This window comes from Dromiciops gliroides, chromosome X (genome assembly GCF_019393635.1).
Source record: "Dromiciops gliroides isolate mDroGli1 chromosome X, mDroGli1.pri, whole genome shotgun sequence".
NCBI lineage: Eukaryota > Metazoa > Chordata > Mammalia > Microbiotheria > Microbiotheriidae > Dromiciops > Dromiciops gliroides.
This window is the reverse complement of record NC_057867.1, coordinates 22129530-22147146: the sequence shown is the minus strand read 5'-3', so window position 1 is coordinate 22147146 and position 17617 is coordinate 22129530. Positions and strand designations below refer to the sequence as shown.

The following is a 17617-nucleotide window of genomic DNA, read 5'->3' as shown; positions in this document are numbered from 1 at the left end:
AGTATGTTTTAAGGAGGATCAGGTTCTTTACTGTCGTGGCCTGTTTCCCGGTCTGTAAATGACCCCAGACCAACTTGCTAATCAACCAGCTTGGTGTGTTGTGATTATCAGCTCTGATGATCCCATGCCCCTCCCCCAACTGGGCCACTGCTACTCAAGCCTATCTCCTGGTTCCCAGCAGGGGTGAAAAACCCAAATTCTGCCTCAGCACCAGCATAGATCCCTGTAGTCTCTCCCTGCCAAGGGTTCAGCCCTCTCATCAGACTGTAAGCTTATTTCCAGATGACAATGGTGCTTCAGCTGATCCAGAGGCTCTGGGGGTCTCCTCCTCTGGTGAAGCCTTCTTGGGACTGGATCTGTATCAGGGTTACTGTGGAGTTGGAATCCACTCCTGTCTCAGCACAGCAGCTTTCTCTTTCCAAACTTCCAAGTTGTTCTTTGTTAGAGGATGATTTCAGCACATTCTTCTGTGGGTTTTGCTGCACCAGGCATTGTCCTATGGCATTATTTTGATGGTTGTTTGGAGCATTCATGTCATGAGTTGGAGAGCTCACTGTCTTTCTTCTGCCATCATCTACTATCTGATTTTGTAATACTCAGGGCTATTTTTGTGTTGTTGTTGTTTTTACTAGCCCTGCACACTTGGGCAAATATTTTTTGAAAATATCTAGAATTTTATTTTCCCCAAATTACGTGAAAAACAATTTTTAACATCAAGTTTTAAAACTTTGTGTCCTGGGGGGGGCAGCTAGGTGGTGCAGTGGATAAAAAAAAAACACCAGCCCTGGATTCAGGAGTACCTGAGTTCAAATCCGGCCTCAGACACTTGACACTTACTGGCTGTGTGACCCTGGGCAAGTCACTTAACCCCCATTGCCTGGCCAAAAAAAACCAACAAAAAACCCACAAGAAAACCCCAAAACTTTGTGTTCCAGGGTGCAGCTAGGTGGCCCAGTGGATAGAGCATGAACCCTGGATTCAGAAGGACCTGAGTTCAAATATGACCTCAGACACTTGACACTTACTTGCTGTATGACCCTGGGCAAATCACTTAACCCTCAATGCCCTGCAAAAACAAAACGAAACAAAACGAAACAAAACAAAACAAAACAAACAAAAAAAACAACCCCAACTTTGTGTTCCAGTTTCTCTTCTTCCTTCCCCACTCCCCTTAGGAAGGTAAGCAATTCAATATTAGTTATACATATATAGTCATGCAAAACATTTCCACCTTATTCAGGTTGTGAAAGAAAAGAGAAAAAATAACTTAAGAAAAAGGAACAAAAATTATGCTTCAATTTGAAGCATCAGTTCTTTCTCTGGAGATGGACTGCATTTTTCATAATTCCTTCAGAATTGTCTTGGATCATTGTATTCCTGAAAATAGCTAAGTCATTCACAGCTGATCATCTTACAATATTGCTGTTATTTTGTACATAGTACATGTCATGTTGCATCAACTCATGTAAGTCTTTCCAGATTTTTCTGATAGCATATTACTCATCATTTCTTATAGCACAATAGCATTCCATCATAATCTCACCCCACAGTTTGTTCAGCCATTTCCCACTTGATGGGCATCTCCTCAATTGTGAACTCGACTTTTTGGTTTTTATTTCTTTTTGGATACCAATCTAGTGGTACTCTTACTAGGTCAAAGAGTTTGCATGGTTTTATAGCCCTTTGGCCACAGTTCCAAATTGCTCTACAGAATGTTTGAATCCATTTACAACTTCACCAAGAGTGCATTAATGTCTCTTTTCTCCATATCCCCTACAATATTTGTCATTTTCCTCTGCTTTTCTATTATCCCATCCACTAGATATGAGGTAGTACCCCAGACTTGTTTTGAGTGAGTTACAGCATTTTTTCCATATGGCTATAGATAGCATTGATTATTTCATCTGGAAACTTCATATCTTTTGATCATCTATCAATTGCGGAATGCATCTTATTTTAACAAATTTGCCTCCGTTCTCTATGTGTACGTGAAATGAGGCCTGTTAGACAAACTTGCTTCAAATTGTTTTTCACAGTTACTATTGCTAACTGCATTTCCCTCCATCCTATTCCATCCCCATGACATTTACTCTGTTTTCCATCGTCTTTCATCCTGCCCCTCCTCAACTGCTCCCTACACCAATTTTCCCTCCCTTCTTTCACACCACCCCTCATCACCGTCCCCTCCTACTTTCCTGCAGGGCAAGATATATTACTATACCCAATTGAGGGTGAATGTTATTTTCTCTTTGAGTCAATTCTGATGAGAGTAAGGTTCCCTCACTCCCCAGCACCTCCCCCATCATCTCCTTCACTGTATAAGCTATTTTTTGTTTCTTTTGTATGAGATACTTCACCCCTTTCCACCTCTCACTTTCCCTTTCTCCCAGTGCATTCCTCTCACCCATTCATTTTATTTTATTTATAAAATATATCATCCCTTCATATTCAACTCACACCTGTGGCCTGTCTAAATATTCTCAATCCAGGTGCCCTAATAATGAGAAAGTTCTTATGAGTTAACAAGTATCATCTTCCCATGTAGGAATGTAAACAGTTTAACCTTTTAATATCCTTTATAATTTCTTTTTTTCTATTAACCTTTTTGTGCTTCTATAGGGTCTTGTACTGGAAAGTCAAAGTTTCTATTCAGCTCTGGTCTTGTCATCAAGAATGCCTGAAAGTCCTCTCTTTCATATTGAATTCTCATTTTCCACCCTGAAGGATTATACTAAGTTTTGCTGGGTAGGTGATTCTTGGTTGTAATCCCAAGTCCTTTTCCCTCTGAAATATCATATTCTAAGCCCTCTGATTTTTTGATGTAGAAGCTGCTAGGTCTTGTGTTATCCTGACTGTGGCTCCACAATATTTGAATTGTTTCTTTCTGGTTACTTGCAGTATTTTCTCCTTGACCTGGGGGCTGTGGATGGGGATGCTATTTTTTATTTTATTTTATTTTATTTTGCGGGCCAATGGGGGTTAAGTGACTTGCCCAGGGTCACACAGCTAGTAAGTGTTAAGTGTCTGAGGCCGGTTTTGGACTCAGGTACTCCTGAATCCAGGGCCGGTGCTTTATCTACTGTGCCACCCAGATGCCCCTGGGGATGCTATTTTTACAAGATAATTTACAGAAAGTGCATTCCCTGCCATTAAAATATCTGCTAATTGTATCCAAAACTGTTCTCTCCATCCCAGGGGAGTTGGCTTGTTATCTGACCATTGGGTAGTGGGCAGAAATCCTGTTTTTTGACTCTTCCCTCAGAAACCATAAGCAGCAGGTTAAATATTCCTCTGGTGGGAGGGTTGGTGTTGGGGGGAAAGTGTAGCTGAATATCCTGGATGGAGCTAAATGGAAAACGTCGTATCTGTCCATAAGGTATTCCTAGACCATAAACCCAGCATACCATAATGTTTTCTGCTGAAGAAACCACCTGGGTAGGTCTCAGTAGTGTATTCTGCTTCTTTGGTAGAACCCACTGGAGGACTTAGACCAGGATTGCCCCAAGAGTATTCATATCCTCAATACTAACCTCATGGTAAGGTGAGGAGCAGTTGCCAGTGGTGAAGTAATGGGACAGGTCACAATCTGGTAAATCAAGGAAACCATCAAGAGAAAGAACAGGAGGCAGGCATTCCTAATTAATCAATTTAATCAGTTAAGCAAATGAGCAGTTACTTAATGATTATCTCCTCCCCAGCCCCATTTCCTTATCTGTCTCTGAGGGTCAGGATCCAGTGGCTTCCTGTCCACTAATCTGAACATCTCCTTTCTTTCTTTCATCAGCTTCTGCATATTGTCTCTCACCTGAGCCACTATCTTTTCAGGAACACACCTCTCACTCCCTGCATCTTTCCACCCTGTTGTTCCACTCACCTCTGTAAGTGGATGAACAAGGACAGAGTAATTTCCTAACTAGTTCCCTGCTCTCTGTGGATTCCCCTTGGTTGCAGGTCAGGTGCTTGGGGAAAAATGGATGATTCTGGGAAGAGAAAATACTATGGATACCTTCCCCATATGAGTGATTGTAATAAAGTGGATGTGAGGCTTCAGGGCATCTTAGTTGTTAATGGCACCCCTCTATTTGTGGAGCCTTCCATCAAGAAGGTGCAACACCCATTTTCTCATGTTTTAGTGCAAAAAACAGGGATGTCTGGATGTGGATTGATATAACCATAAACATCTGTCCTCTGCACTATGAGTTCTAGTATTGGCTTTTTTGTTCTTTGTCTCCTTTTCCATCCTCTGACACAGGGGTTACAAGGACACAAGAGAAGGGTGACCGACTGTCCATTTCTTCAGCATTGCCCTGTTGAGAATGAAGAGTGCTCTTGGAAGACTGTCAATCCAGCATTTAAGGTGTTGCTTAGGGTCCAGTATCTTTAGGGCTTACTGGAGCAGGTTGTTCCATCATTGCACAGTTCTTACTACTTGTGAGTGAGGTGGGACATGGAATATATCTCAGGGTTTGAGTCATGAGTGAGTGGCTGCTGATATGGCACCTCTGCCATTGTCTGAACTCAGCACCAGGTTGGACAAGTAGTGTGGAAGGGACTCCTCCTCAGCCAATGCCCTGGATAGGTACCCACAGGCACCAGAATATACCTGAGGCCTCTTTATTTTGCTCATAGCCCTGTATAGTCCATTGGCCAACAGGTACTGTGGATGGGTGCCACAGTCATCATGGGTGATGTGGAGGCTTCCCTTAGGGATCCTCTGCTGCAGAGTTTTCACATTACCATGGAACAAAATTCAATAAACTTTCATTCAGTAACTACTATGTGCTAGGTGCTGTGTTCGCAGCTGCAGATACAAAGAAAGACATTAGACAGTCCCTGCTCTCAAGGCACTCACAATCTAATGGGAAAAGACAACATGGACAAAGAAATGGAAGAGGAGGCTGGGGAGGAGGTTACCTGGTGGGGAGATACACTAAAGTGATACAAACAGGTGGGGAATGATCTGAGGAAATCAGAGTTTCTGAGTAGATTTTTTTCTTAAGGATTGGGTAATTTTAGATTGTGAAGCCCAGGAAATAGGCCAAGTGGAAACCCATGAGATGAATTCTCAAGGTGTTCTCCTTGTATGGTGGAGGATGTGGGTGGAGCTCCCAGATGTCCACCCCACTAACCTCTCCAATCAGAGGGAGGGATTGGCCCAGTGGCAGGGAGTACTGTGTGCTAAGGATGTGTGAGTTTCTCAAAGGATTTCATTTTGTGAGGAAATGATGAGTTTTTAGAGATGGTGAAGTCCAGGAAAGCAGCCAAGTGGAAAAGGATAGAGAACATTTGAGCTTCACAGTCCTCATCAACTTTCTCATTTCCAGTAGGATTCTTCTGGGAATCGTCCTTTCTTCTGGGCAGAAACATAAGTCATATAGAGTGCTCAATGGTTGAGTATAGAGGAGATACTTCCCCAAGGTGAGGTTCCCCCAAGAGGAAGTGAATTGATCATCCACTGGCCTGACCACCCAGCAAGACCATTAGCTATTGATCAGGAATCAGTTAAGAGAAACGCATCCTATGTGGTGGACCACTCGAGCACCAGGACAACTGTCTGGAGTTCTGCTATTGGGTAGACTGGATGGTTCTGTGGGTGGAGTAAATGGACCTATCTGCTGACTGTGCTACTGTGGCCTCCCAATGGGGAGGTCTGTGCCATCTGAGAACCAGGCCTCTCTTACTTCAGGGAGGAGCTCAGGAAACCAAGGGCCCCAGGTTGCAAGAGGGGATTTCAGTGGAGGTCCACCAAGACTAGCAGCCTGTGCCAGTCTGTGGCAGCCTGTTGATAAGCATGGGTCTCATGGAGAGGGCTAACTCCCCTAGGGCCTGGCCTGGCTTAGCTCTGAATAGATCACCTCCATTCAATGATGGAGGATTCTTGGGCTCCACCTTCATTGTGGGATTTGCCATTAGTCAGCACCCATTGAAAGTGAAAGCTCAGAATTTCTGGCCAGAAAGTGCCTGGAATGTCTAGTCAGCCTCTCAGTTCTCAGCAGGGTCCAGGAGCAAGGAAGGAGCTGTTTTTCAGATTGGATCAGCATGGTTCCATTCAGTGCTGGGCTCTAGCACCCTAAGACCATGGGCACTCTGGGCTCCTCTTGTGGCCAGAGACTACACACTGCCTTAGTGTCATTAATGGATACTTGCAGTAGGGTGTGAGGCCCAGGGCTAGGGCTACCTTGAATTTTGTCTGGTTTAGGCAATTCACATGTTAAGGGCCAGGGAGACAGCTTCCTCATTAGGGCCTACCAAATAGAAGTCATAAATAATGGAAGACCCTCATATTTGGAGGAAGATTACGTTAAGCTAGCATCCCTCCCTCCACTGGTGGCAATTTACAAAGCTGTTAAGAAGTGCCACTGTTTTTCTCAACAGGACTGTTGAACTGAGAGGTTTGCCTGAGCTCTCTAGCATTCAGCAGTTCCTATGTCAACGTGTGTCTATTCCCCCCCCCCCTCCCGGGATTTGTACCACACACTAAGGTCGGGGCACCACTGGGGGAGTAGAGTGTGTGAGAGACAGTTGCCTGGCCAGCTGTGAAAGCTAGAATGTGGGCAGTATTAAAGGTGTGGAGCTATCCCTGGTGCTGACCCACTCCATTAAGCTGTTTCAAGAAGTTAATGCCCACACTGTGGGAACTGCTCCTACTGCCCATCTCACAGGTGTATTGGCACCTCATGGATTTAAGCTCCTGGGGACTATGATGATGTGTCCCACAGTACAAAAGTCTCAGATCGTGAGAAGCCCTTCTGTGTGGCCATTGGGGAATCAAAGTGACATAAGACCTTTGATCCTCTGGGGAGACTTTTCTTGGGACCAAGACCCACCCTCATCTAGTCTGGTCTCCTTTAATGGAGTGAGATCAGGGGAGAGGGCAGAGACCTTAGTGCCACACTTTGTGTCATCCTCTGAGAGCAGGGGTATGACAGGTCCAGTAAGGGATTTCAAGAACTCATTTGGATTTGGCCTCAGGGCATGTCCATAAAATGTTTGAGTCTTGGGTTTTGGAAACTTATGCATACACAGGGGCGTTTTGCACGTTGGAGGTCCAAATGTGAGGAGCCTTTGCTATGCCCTCCCATTCACATAGATCTGAATGTGAATGTGGGATTTGGTACCAGTGTAACGCAGGAATGAGCCACCTCATCTCTGTAGGAATCAGTTCTTACAATTATAAAATGAGGGGGTTGGTCTATGGGGATGCTGAGGACACTTAACTCTAGATCTGTGACCCACAGACCATGGTGAATGGATGGATGGCGTTGCCCTCAACAGCAAGAGGGAAGGTTGGATTTAGGGGAAAGATCCTGAGCTCCAAGGCTGGCCTGGGGGAGGGGCATTACACAGATGGGCATCATCATCCAGGTAATTCATGGCCTCCAGGTTTGGTGGCTTCCCCATTTCCATGGACTCAGCTGCTGGCCGTTTCCTCTGAGATGGCCACATCTCATACAACTTGAAGAGCAAGCCCATTCCCCTCACCAGCTCCTCAGAACAGGGATAGATGACCTGGGAGGCAGCCTTGGGGGCTGATCCCTCCACTCTCTGCCCCACATTGTCTGTTAACCTGGACAAGGCACTGAAACTGCCAGTGCTCTAGGAAACTCTCTAAGAGTATGAAGTTGCTGAGAAGTTGTCAATCGCATTTGAGAGAGGGAGTTTCCTCCTCTGGGAGTTGCCCATATCTATCACACACCCACACCCTTTTCCTACTGTTATCCCAACAGGTACCCTGCTCTTAGCTGTCTAGGTTCACTCAGGTGCTCCAGGCTCCCTGGGGCATGCTCATCATGGAGACTTGCAGCATCCTGGGGACTCCGAGCTTCCCCCGCCCCCTCCTGAAACTCTGCTTCCTAACTCTGAGACTTCCCAGCTGCCCCTGCCCTCAGTTCCCTACAACGGAGGCCTGTCCATTCAGGTGCAAACAGGCACGTCTGCCTCATAAACACCCCTTGTTACTGTCCCACATAGGCCCTTTCTGAGCATGGTGGAAGACATTAGGCTCAGACCAACATCCTACACAGCCATCCCTTTCATCATGGGTTCTAGAGTTTTGTCAGCAATCTAAGCCATGCTCAATGGCATAAGAGGTTGCCGATGCTAATCTCTCCACTTTCTGGAAAGGAAAATCAGGAGGACCTTTGGTCTTCTGCAGTCTTGTGGAACCTCTCCTGTTCCCTACAAGCTTTCAAAGATCACTGTTCAGCAATCAGAGTTCAGCAAATCACACCTGCCAGTTCTTTCAGTACACCAGGATGAACTTTGCCCTGGAGATTAACTGACCATGGTGTGTCCCTGCTGCCTCAGCCTCACAGCTCTTCTTCCTTCCCTGGCATCTCTCCCTCCCCAGCCAAACCCTCAGACAGCAGCAGCTCACCCCTGCCAATTCTCCTCCTAATTGGAGGATGGAAGACACCTGGGCCCAGTGGTTTGTCTCTAAGAAGTGCAACTGGGCACTCTCTTACCATCTCCTCCCTTGGCTTTCTTGGTTGCCCCTTATGGATCATTTCTGTTCTTTGCTTCTCTAATGAAAGACCATGTTCCTGGCAGAGAGAATGGAATAAGAGTCAAGGAGAAACCTCTCCATCTTCCATTATTTATCACCATCCTATTCGTTCTGGGCTGAGGTCTTGGCCTTTTTGTTCTTTTGAAGTCTGTCAAGGTGGTAAAAACCATCCCTTTTAGGGATTCCAACCATCTGGGGAACTGGATGCAGAAAGAAATTGTCTTTATGGGGCCAGGTTTGCCCAAGTCCAGATTTTTTAAACTTTTAGGAAATTCAGTTTGAGTCTATAACTGGAGCAATAACAGAACCCTTGCAATAAGTACTCAGGGTCCAGAAAGACAAATTCCCCTATGTATGAAGTCCAGATATGCATCTCTTTCTGGATCTTAATCTATAACCTCTAGCACAAGAGCCGTGGGTGGGTGATCTGATTCATCCTCAGTCCTCTGAATTATGATTTATCATTGCTTTAATCAGAATTCTGAAATCAAAGGGTTTTTTTCCAATAATGTTGTACAAATTGTTCTAGTTCTGTTCATTTCAGTCTTCATTAAAATATAGTTGACTCTCCATTTTCCTCTGATAGTGTACATCATGACTTATGGCAAAATCATATTCCATTATGTTCTTTTGCTACAATTTGTTTATTCATTCCCATTAGGTGCCCACCTTCTTAATTTCTAGCTTTGGGCAATTATGAAAAGAACTACTATCAATAATTGGTCAATATGATGGTTGCTTTCACAGTAGGTCTCATATTGGATTTGTTTGTTCAAAATGCATTCACAGTTCAGTGCTTTGGGGGGGGGGGCATAGCTCTAACTTGCTTTCCAGAGTTGCAAGGACAATTCTTATCTCCATGAATGATGCCTTGGTATGCCTCTTTTCCCTTAGCCTCTCTGACCTTTTTTGATTTCCAATTCTGGTGTGTATGAGGTGGAAGCTGAGAGTTCTTTTAATTGTCATTTCTTTCATTATTAGTCATTTGGAGCATTTTGTCATATGGTCTTTGATAGGTTAGATTTCTCCTTTGAAAATTGCCTGGTCAAAGAACCGAAAATTGAGGGGATGCCCACCAACTAGAGAAGGGCTGAACAAGTTGTGCTAAACGATTGTGATGGAATGTAATTGTGCTGTAAGAAATATAAGCAGGGTGGTTTCTGAAAAACCTGGGAAGATTTACATGAAATGATGCAAATTTCACTGAGCAGAACTAGAACATTGTAAACAGTAACGGCGATGTTGTGACATTGCTCAACTGTGAGAATTAGCTACTTTCATGAAAACCATAATCCAAGATACTTTCAAAGGAACTATGATGAAAAATGCTGTCGAGAGAGAGAGAGAGAGAGAGAGAGAGAGAGAGAGAGAGAGAGAGAGAGAGAGATTGAACTGATGATTTCTTAGTGTATATTGAAGCCTACGTTTTCACTTTGTTTTTCTTTCCTGTTTTTTAGACTTTTCTCAACTTGGCTAATATGGAAATATGTTTTGCATGACTTCACATGTATTCTATTGTTTGCCACCTAAATGGGTGTTGGAGAGGCTGGAAGGTGTCAGAAACTGGAATTGAAAAATTATTTTTAATAGAACATTAAATGATCCAAGGCAGTTCCAAAAGACTTATGGAATATGCTCTACACCTCCAGTAAAACAACTATGGAGCCTGAATGCAGATCAAAATATACTATTTTTACTTTGTTGTTGTTATTTTTTTCTTGTGGTTTCCCCTTTTGTTCCGATTCTTCTTTTACAACATGACTAATATGTAAATAAGCATAACATGAGTGTGTGTGTGTGTGTGTGTGTGTGTGTTGGTAAATACACAGGGACAGACATGGACAGAAAGGGGAGGGACACACAGATGGAGAGAGGCAGGACACATGAACAGAGAGAAGGGGGAAATACGGACAGAGAGAGAGGGGCACAGGGATGTAGGCGGGGCACACAGACAGGGACAGACAGTCCTTCAGGCAGTCTGGGTGAATATATGTCTGAGATGTTAAAGTTTCAGGAAGAACAGCTGAGTTCTTAGCTTGGTCTTCAAAGGACATTCACAGTCTCCATAATCCTTGTCAGACAGACATGGCTCAGGAGGCATATATTTACCTGGAATCCTGCACATCTTTTTAGGAGGGTCTTAAACTAAAAATGCCTCCATTTTAGGCAGCTAGGTGGCACAGTGGATGGAGCACCAGACCTGAAGTCAGGAAGGCTCATGGTCCTCAGTTCAAATGTGGCCTCAGACACTTCCTAGCTGTGTGACAGTCAGCAAGTCACTTGACATTGCTTGCCTCAGTTGCTGATCTGTCTGATGAGCTGGAATAGGAAATGGGAAACCATTCTATTATCTCTGCTAAGAAAACCCCAATTGGGGTCAGGAAAAGTCAGACATGACTGAAACAAATGAAAAAGCTCCAGATGGACGGAATAGGAAGGTGAAAAATCCTCCCACACATATCAGCCTAGTCCAATCGTTTCCTCTGGATGAGGAAGAGCAAAGAGGTCAGTGCCACTGAATCCTGGGCTCCATGGAAAGGAGTAAATTGCAAGAAGACTGGACAAGAAGGAAGGGATTTGGTTAGAAAAGGCTTTAAAAACCAAACAAGATTTTATATTTGATCCTGGAGAAGATATGCAGCCACTCGAGTTAATTGAAGAGGTTCATAACATGGTCCTTCCTAATCCTCTGGAAGATGATGGGGACATCTGAATGGAGGATGGATGGGAGTGAGGAGAGACAGGAGGCAGCGAGACCAACCAGCAGGCTGTGGCCATGAGGTGATGAAGGTCTGCTCCTGGGTGGTGTCAGTATTAGAAGGAGGGAAGGGGGTGTGTATGAAAGGTGCTGTGAAGGTAGAAGCAATAGGATTTGCAGGAGATTTCAATGTGTGAGGTGAGGGAAACGACCCTCTTCTTCCTCTTGGTGGAACTGACCCTTTTCTCCAATTCAATCTCTAACTCAGCATTGGTGTGTCAAAAGCTCTTTGATTTTCATTCTCAGGAGAGTGGGCATTTGCAAGTAAGTGCTACAGCCAGGAAGTGCAAATCATAGGGGCTCACAGGCCCCTTTATCCCTAGTCCTTAAAGGGAAAATGGATGCTTCCCTTGTTCATCACTGGCTGATTACTTACAGGTTACAATCTAAGGTCAAAAAAGCTAGCTAAGGGGCATGCAGTATTGTTTATGCTAATTTTCAATAATTCTTCTTTGAGTTCTTAGCCAATAGAGAAGTGACAGAGGAACATTTCTTCAATCCTCTCTTATATGGACACAACCCAGGAACGGACCTAGTTGAGATCAACACAAGGCTACTTGAACCACGTGATCTGTCTGCCTAAAGGGAGGGAGGGGGGGACTGAGACCCAAGTCCTCAAACAGGTGCAGAGGATTACAATTTGATCAGTACTGATGTGGTGGTTGTGTCCAACTGAGAGGCAACCATTACTCCTTTCCTCACATGGGGCAAGCGCAAGAAAGGCATTCAGGATGGCACATAGGTTGAAAGCCTGGGTGCTTGGGGAAGTTGCTGTTGCCCACAACAGGAATATTGGATTTTGAAAGAAGGAAAGTTGGGGGGGGAGTGACCTCAGTTTTGGCATCTTGAGTTGAAAATGTCTACAGTCTAAACAATTCAATCTGATAAAGGCAATTGGAGTTGCTAGACTGAAAGTCGGTACAGAGATTGTTGTTGTTTGTTCTTTTCAGTCTTGTCTGACACTTCATGACCCCATTTGGGGTTTTCTTGGCACAGATATTGGAGTGGTCTGCCATTTCCTTCTCCAGATCATGTTACAGATGAGGAACTGAGGCAAACTGGTTCAGGTGACTTGCCCAGGGTCAGTCACACCACTAGAAAGTGTCTGAAGCCAGATTTGAAGTCAGAAAAATTAGTCTTCCTGACTTCAGGCCTGGCAGTCTATCCACTTCACCACCTAGCTGCCCTGGAGAGAGATTAGGGTTAGATGAAAACATAGGAGATTCATTTGCATAGAGATCATAAGTTAATCCATAGATATTGTTGCAATCACCAAATAAATAGAATATAAGGAGAAGAGAAGAGGGCTCTGGGGCAGCTACTTGTAAAACAATAACCATTAGTGGATATGACCTAGATGAAAATTGAGTAAAGGAGATAGAGAGGGAGGGGTCAGCTAGGTAGGTGGAGAACCAGGAGAGAGCATTTTCAGGAAAACTAGAAGGAAGAGAATATCAAAAAGAAGAAGGGGACAGACAGTGTCAGTGGGTCACCTAATGTAAGGCATTATACTGTATTTCCCCCTCATATTTCTAGGTCACCTTTGCTGTCGCCCCCATTTTGGGCATTTGTGCATGTCCATCTCTGGTCATGGAGTTGATTTGTCTTTCTTTGTAGAGATTTGTCTCTGGTGAATTACAGATTCTCTAGTTCCATTCTGCTTCCTAGGATGCATCTGCTACTTGCCATGCTACTGGGCTTGGCTGATGTGTGTAGCATGCTTTTTCCCTCCCTCCTCTCTCTCTTGTTACTTCAAGACCCTTTTGATGCATGTTCCAGACTCCAGTTAAATATGCGAAACCTTTGTTAGTAAGGTCAGTGTGTTATGGAGACTATTTCTATCCTGTGAAGACTTGGGTAAGAATCAGATATTGATCCTGAAACTATATCTCTGACAAGGGGCCAACTGGGTTTTTCTTAAAGTGTCCCTCATACTGGGGACAGCTGGCTGGCTCAGTGGAGTCCCAGGCCTGGAGTCAGGAAGACCTGTGTTCAAATGGGATCTGAGACACTCATTAGCTAGGTGATCCTGGGAAAGTCACTTAACCTCCATTTACCTCTACTCCTTCATTTGTGAAATGGGGAAAATGATAGTAACTATCTCCCAGGTTGTTGGAAGGATAGAATGATGCAAAAATTGTACAGTGCTTAGAATAGTGTCTGTCACATAGTAAGTGTATACTCTGTCTTTATCTGTATGTCTTTCTGTCTCTCTGTTAGCTATTTACTAGACTCACCATCTGCCAACTCTGGGAATTAAAAAATGTTTTTGTTGATATTTTCTGTATCTATCATAGTCATTCCATATATTCCTCCCCATCCTCCAGAGCCTTCCCACATGACATATGGTATTTTTTTTTTTAGTGAGGCAATTGGGGTTAAGTGACTTGCCCAGGGTCACACAGCTAGTAAGTGTTAAGTGTCTGAGGCCTGATTTGAACTCAGGTCCTTCTGAATCCAGGGCCAGTGCTCTATCCACTGCGCCACCCAGCTGCCCCGACATATGGTATTTTTAATAGAGAAAAAAGTCTGCACAACTGATAGATACATTGAAAAAGCATGCACAACATAACACTTCTTGATCTTCCACCTCCCCAGAGGGATAGGTTTGGGGTGTTTTCTCATCTCTTCATTTGGGTCCTGTTTGATCTTAATAATTTTGTTACATGTACTTTTGATTTGGGGGGGGGTGGTGGTCATTTTTTTCACTTATGTTGTATATTGAACTAAGTAGGGCCTTAAATCAGAAAGTCAGATCTTGAAGAGACATGAGAAAATTTATCGACCAAGGTGGAAGGGGCCTTTAGAACATGGACTATTAGCACATAGAATGTGGAAAATCAGACCTGGAAGAGACATTAGAATATCAAGTTAGAGGCTGTAGACCATTGAATTTAAGAACCAGAAACATCCTGAGAGGGGAAAGGTTTGGAGAATAAGCATTTTTATAGTATCCCTTATGTCCCAAGCACTGTGACAGGCACTTTCCTGATACTATCTCATCAAACATTCACAACAACCCTGCAAGGTATGTGCTGTTATTATCCCATTTTACAATTGAGGAAACTGAGGCCAATAGAAGGGCAGAGACTTGCTCAGGGTCACACAGCTAGTAAGTGCCTGATGCCAGATTAGAACTCAGGTCTTCCTGACTCCAGGCCCAGCATTCAATCCATTAAGCCACCTGTCTGCAGAGCATGGACTGTTCAAAGGTGTAAGAGAATGGAGAGAATCCAACATAGAGCTGAAGGTGCCTTACAATATAGAATATAAAAGCTGGCAGAGACCATAGAGATAATCTATGACAAAATAATCATGTTCTTGATAGGAAGACTGAGACCCAAAGAAGAATGTGACTTGCTTAGTGACTGCTGCCCAAAGTACTGGGAGCTCAGAGATTCAATACCATGTCTTTATTCCAAGTGCAGTACTCTTTCTTTCTTTTTTTTTTAAAACGATTTTTACTTTTTCCCCAATCTTAATAGTATTTTATTTTTTCCAGTTTCGTGCAAAGATAGTTTTCAACATTCGTTTTTATACAATTTTGAGTTCAAAATTTTTCTCCCTCCCTGCCTTCCTTCCCTCCCCAAGAGAGAAAGCAATGTGATCTAGGTTATATATGTACAGTCACATTAAACATATTTCTGCATTAGTTTTGTTGCGAAAGAAGAATCAGAACTAAAATTAAAAAAACCTCAGAAAAGAAAAAAAAGTTAGAAATAATATGGTTCAATCTGCATTCAGATTCCTCAGGAGTCCCCCCCCCCCCAATGTGGAAAGCATTTTCCATCATTTCTAATTTTTTTCTGTGATGTTTAAAATCTAACGGGGGTGGGGGGCAGAGATTGCCCCCGCAGCTCTTCCACTTGGATTGGGGCTGGGGCTGGGGCTGGAGGGGCCTCTGCGCAGTCCCTGACCTGCGCGCTCCCTCCCCTCCCTCCCCTTCCTCAGCTCCGCCCCGCTCCCCGATACGTCAATGGTTACGTGATTCTCGGCTGACATTTTCCTCCTTCAGCTTTGGTGACAGGAGGGTCCCTGCGGCCTAGAGAAAAGAAAGAAGAGAAGGAGAAGGCAGGACCGGAGCTGTTCCTCCTGAGCCGGCGACTCGGTGGACTCGCAGCGATGCAGCTCCATTTCGGGGTGGTGCCTCCCGCCGTGGCCCAGGGCCGTCCGCAGGTACTGGTGATGTGCTCTCTGCCCGAGCTGGGGCTTTGGGCGCCTCAGAGGGCGGTGCTCATGGAGCGGGCGGGCGTCCGGGTCGAGCCCGAGTCGGTATGCGGGCTGCAGGAGCCAGGCCTGTGTCTCGCGGAGGTGGAGGTGGTCGAGGAGCCCCGGGAGGAAGTCCAGGAGCAGCAGCCGCTGCAGCCGCCGCAGCCGCCGCAGCCGCAGCAGCAACAGCAAGCCGAGGGGGCGGGGCCCGACATCCTTGAGACATTCCCAAATCAGGAGCCAGGAGGAGAGTTCTCCTGGGAAGGTAATGGTCCTCATCATGATCTCTACAGTACTTATACTGAAAGCAATGTGGTAGATGGTGTGTGCTGCCTCCCAGTTGCACAGGGGATTGAGGCCACTGGGCAGAGGGATGATTTCCGTTTTAACACTGCAGGCCATCAAGGCCTGCATTATTCACAAATCCTCCCAAACCTCTGGTTAGGAAGCTGCCCTCGCCAGTTGGAGCATATAACTATCAAAATGAAGCATGAATTAAGGGTGACAGCAGTAATGAATTTTCAGACCGAATGGGATATTATGCAGAATTCATCAGGCTGCAATCGCTACCCAGAGCCCATGAGCCCAGACACCATGATCAGGCTCTATGAAGAAGAAGGAATTCAGTACCTATGGTTGCCTACACCAGAGCTGAGTACTGAAGGTACAGTGCAGATGTTGCCTCAGGCCGTCTGTCTCCTCCATGGCCTACTTCAGGAAGGTCACATCGTCTACATACACTGCAATGATGGTCTTGGAAGATCCTCGGCTGCCGTGTGTGGCTGGCTGAAATATGTAATGGGCTGGAATCTGAGGAAGGTGCAGCACTTCCTCATGGTCAAAAGGCCTGCTGCGTATATCGATGAAGAGGCGCTGTCACGTGCAGAAGAAGATTTCTATCAGAAATTTGGGAAGGTTTGTCCGGCTTTAAGTAATCCTAATGTGTAAAACCACCCGCTTTTCCCTAAAAGCTCCTGTCAGATAATCATAAGATGATTTGAAGACAGAATCTTGTTAAACAGTATTGTGGTGTGCTTTGTTACTACTATTTATTGTTGCTATTATTATTATTAGTCTAGCATGGTCATTTAGTCTTAGTTTTGGTTTAGGAATCTATTTTCTCTGGAGCACCTTTCAAAGAATGTAATGAATTGCACAAGAAAGAGCAGAAGTTCTCTAGACTCTGCCTTCTCAGTCTCATGTGGTACAATAAGGTAACAAACACCATTGACGATACCTGCAGTCAGGCTCCTCCTTTTGGTTGACTTACCCACAGGTGGTTTTATTAAAAATTCCTGACTACCTACCTTTCAGATCTTTGTAAAGGAGAACAGTTTATGACCAAACAAGACATAGAGAATATTATGAAATGCAAAATGGATGCTTTTGATTACATTAAATTAAAAAGGTTTTGTACTAACAGAAGCAACGCATCCAAAATTAGAAGGGATGCAGAAAGCTGGGAAACAATTTTTATGGCCAGTACTTCTGATAAAGGCCTCATTTCTAAAATATATAAGGAACTAAATCAAATTTGTAAGAATCCAAGCCATTCCCCAATTGAGAAATGGTCAAAGGATATGAACAGGCAGTTTTCTGATGAAGAAATCAAAGCTATCTATTCCAATGGGAAAAAATGCTCTAAATCACTATTAATTAGAAAGATGCAAATTAAAACAACTCTGAGGTACCACCAGACACCTATCAGATTGGCTAGTACAAAAAAGGAAAACAAATGTTGAAGAAGCTGTGGAAAAATTGGAACACTAATGCATTGTTCCAACTGATCCAACCATTCTGGAAAGCAATTTGAAATTATGTCCAAAGGGCTATATCCTTTGACCCAGCAATACTACTTTTGGGTCTTTTCCCCAAGGAGATCATGGAAAAGGGAAAAGGACCCACATGCACAAAAATATTTATAGCTGCTCTTTTTGTGGTGGCAAGGAATTGGAAATGGAAGGGTTGCCCATCAATTGGGGAATGGCTGAACAAGTTGTGGTATATAAAGGTAATGGAATTCTATTGTGTTGTAAGAAACGATGAGCAGGAGGAGTTCAGAGAAACCTGGAAAGGACTTGCATGAACTGATGATGAGTGAGATGAGCAGAACCAGAAAAACATTCTACACAGTTTCATCAACA

General features: G+C 44.3%; 1 protein-coding gene across 1 annotated transcript; it reads left to right on the top strand.

The window, feature by feature from the left end:
* The first annotated feature begins 15231 nt into the window (after positions 1–15231).
* Positions 15232–16897, top strand: LOC122733588 (laforin-like). The gene has a single exon (XM_043974110.1). It carries the CDS (start codon positions 15387–15389, stop codon positions 16419–16421), a length of 1035 nt encoding a protein of 344 aa, XP_043830045.1. The 5' UTR covers positions 15232–15386; the 3' UTR covers positions 16422–16897.
* The last annotated feature ends 720 nt before the right edge of the window (positions 16898–17617 follow it).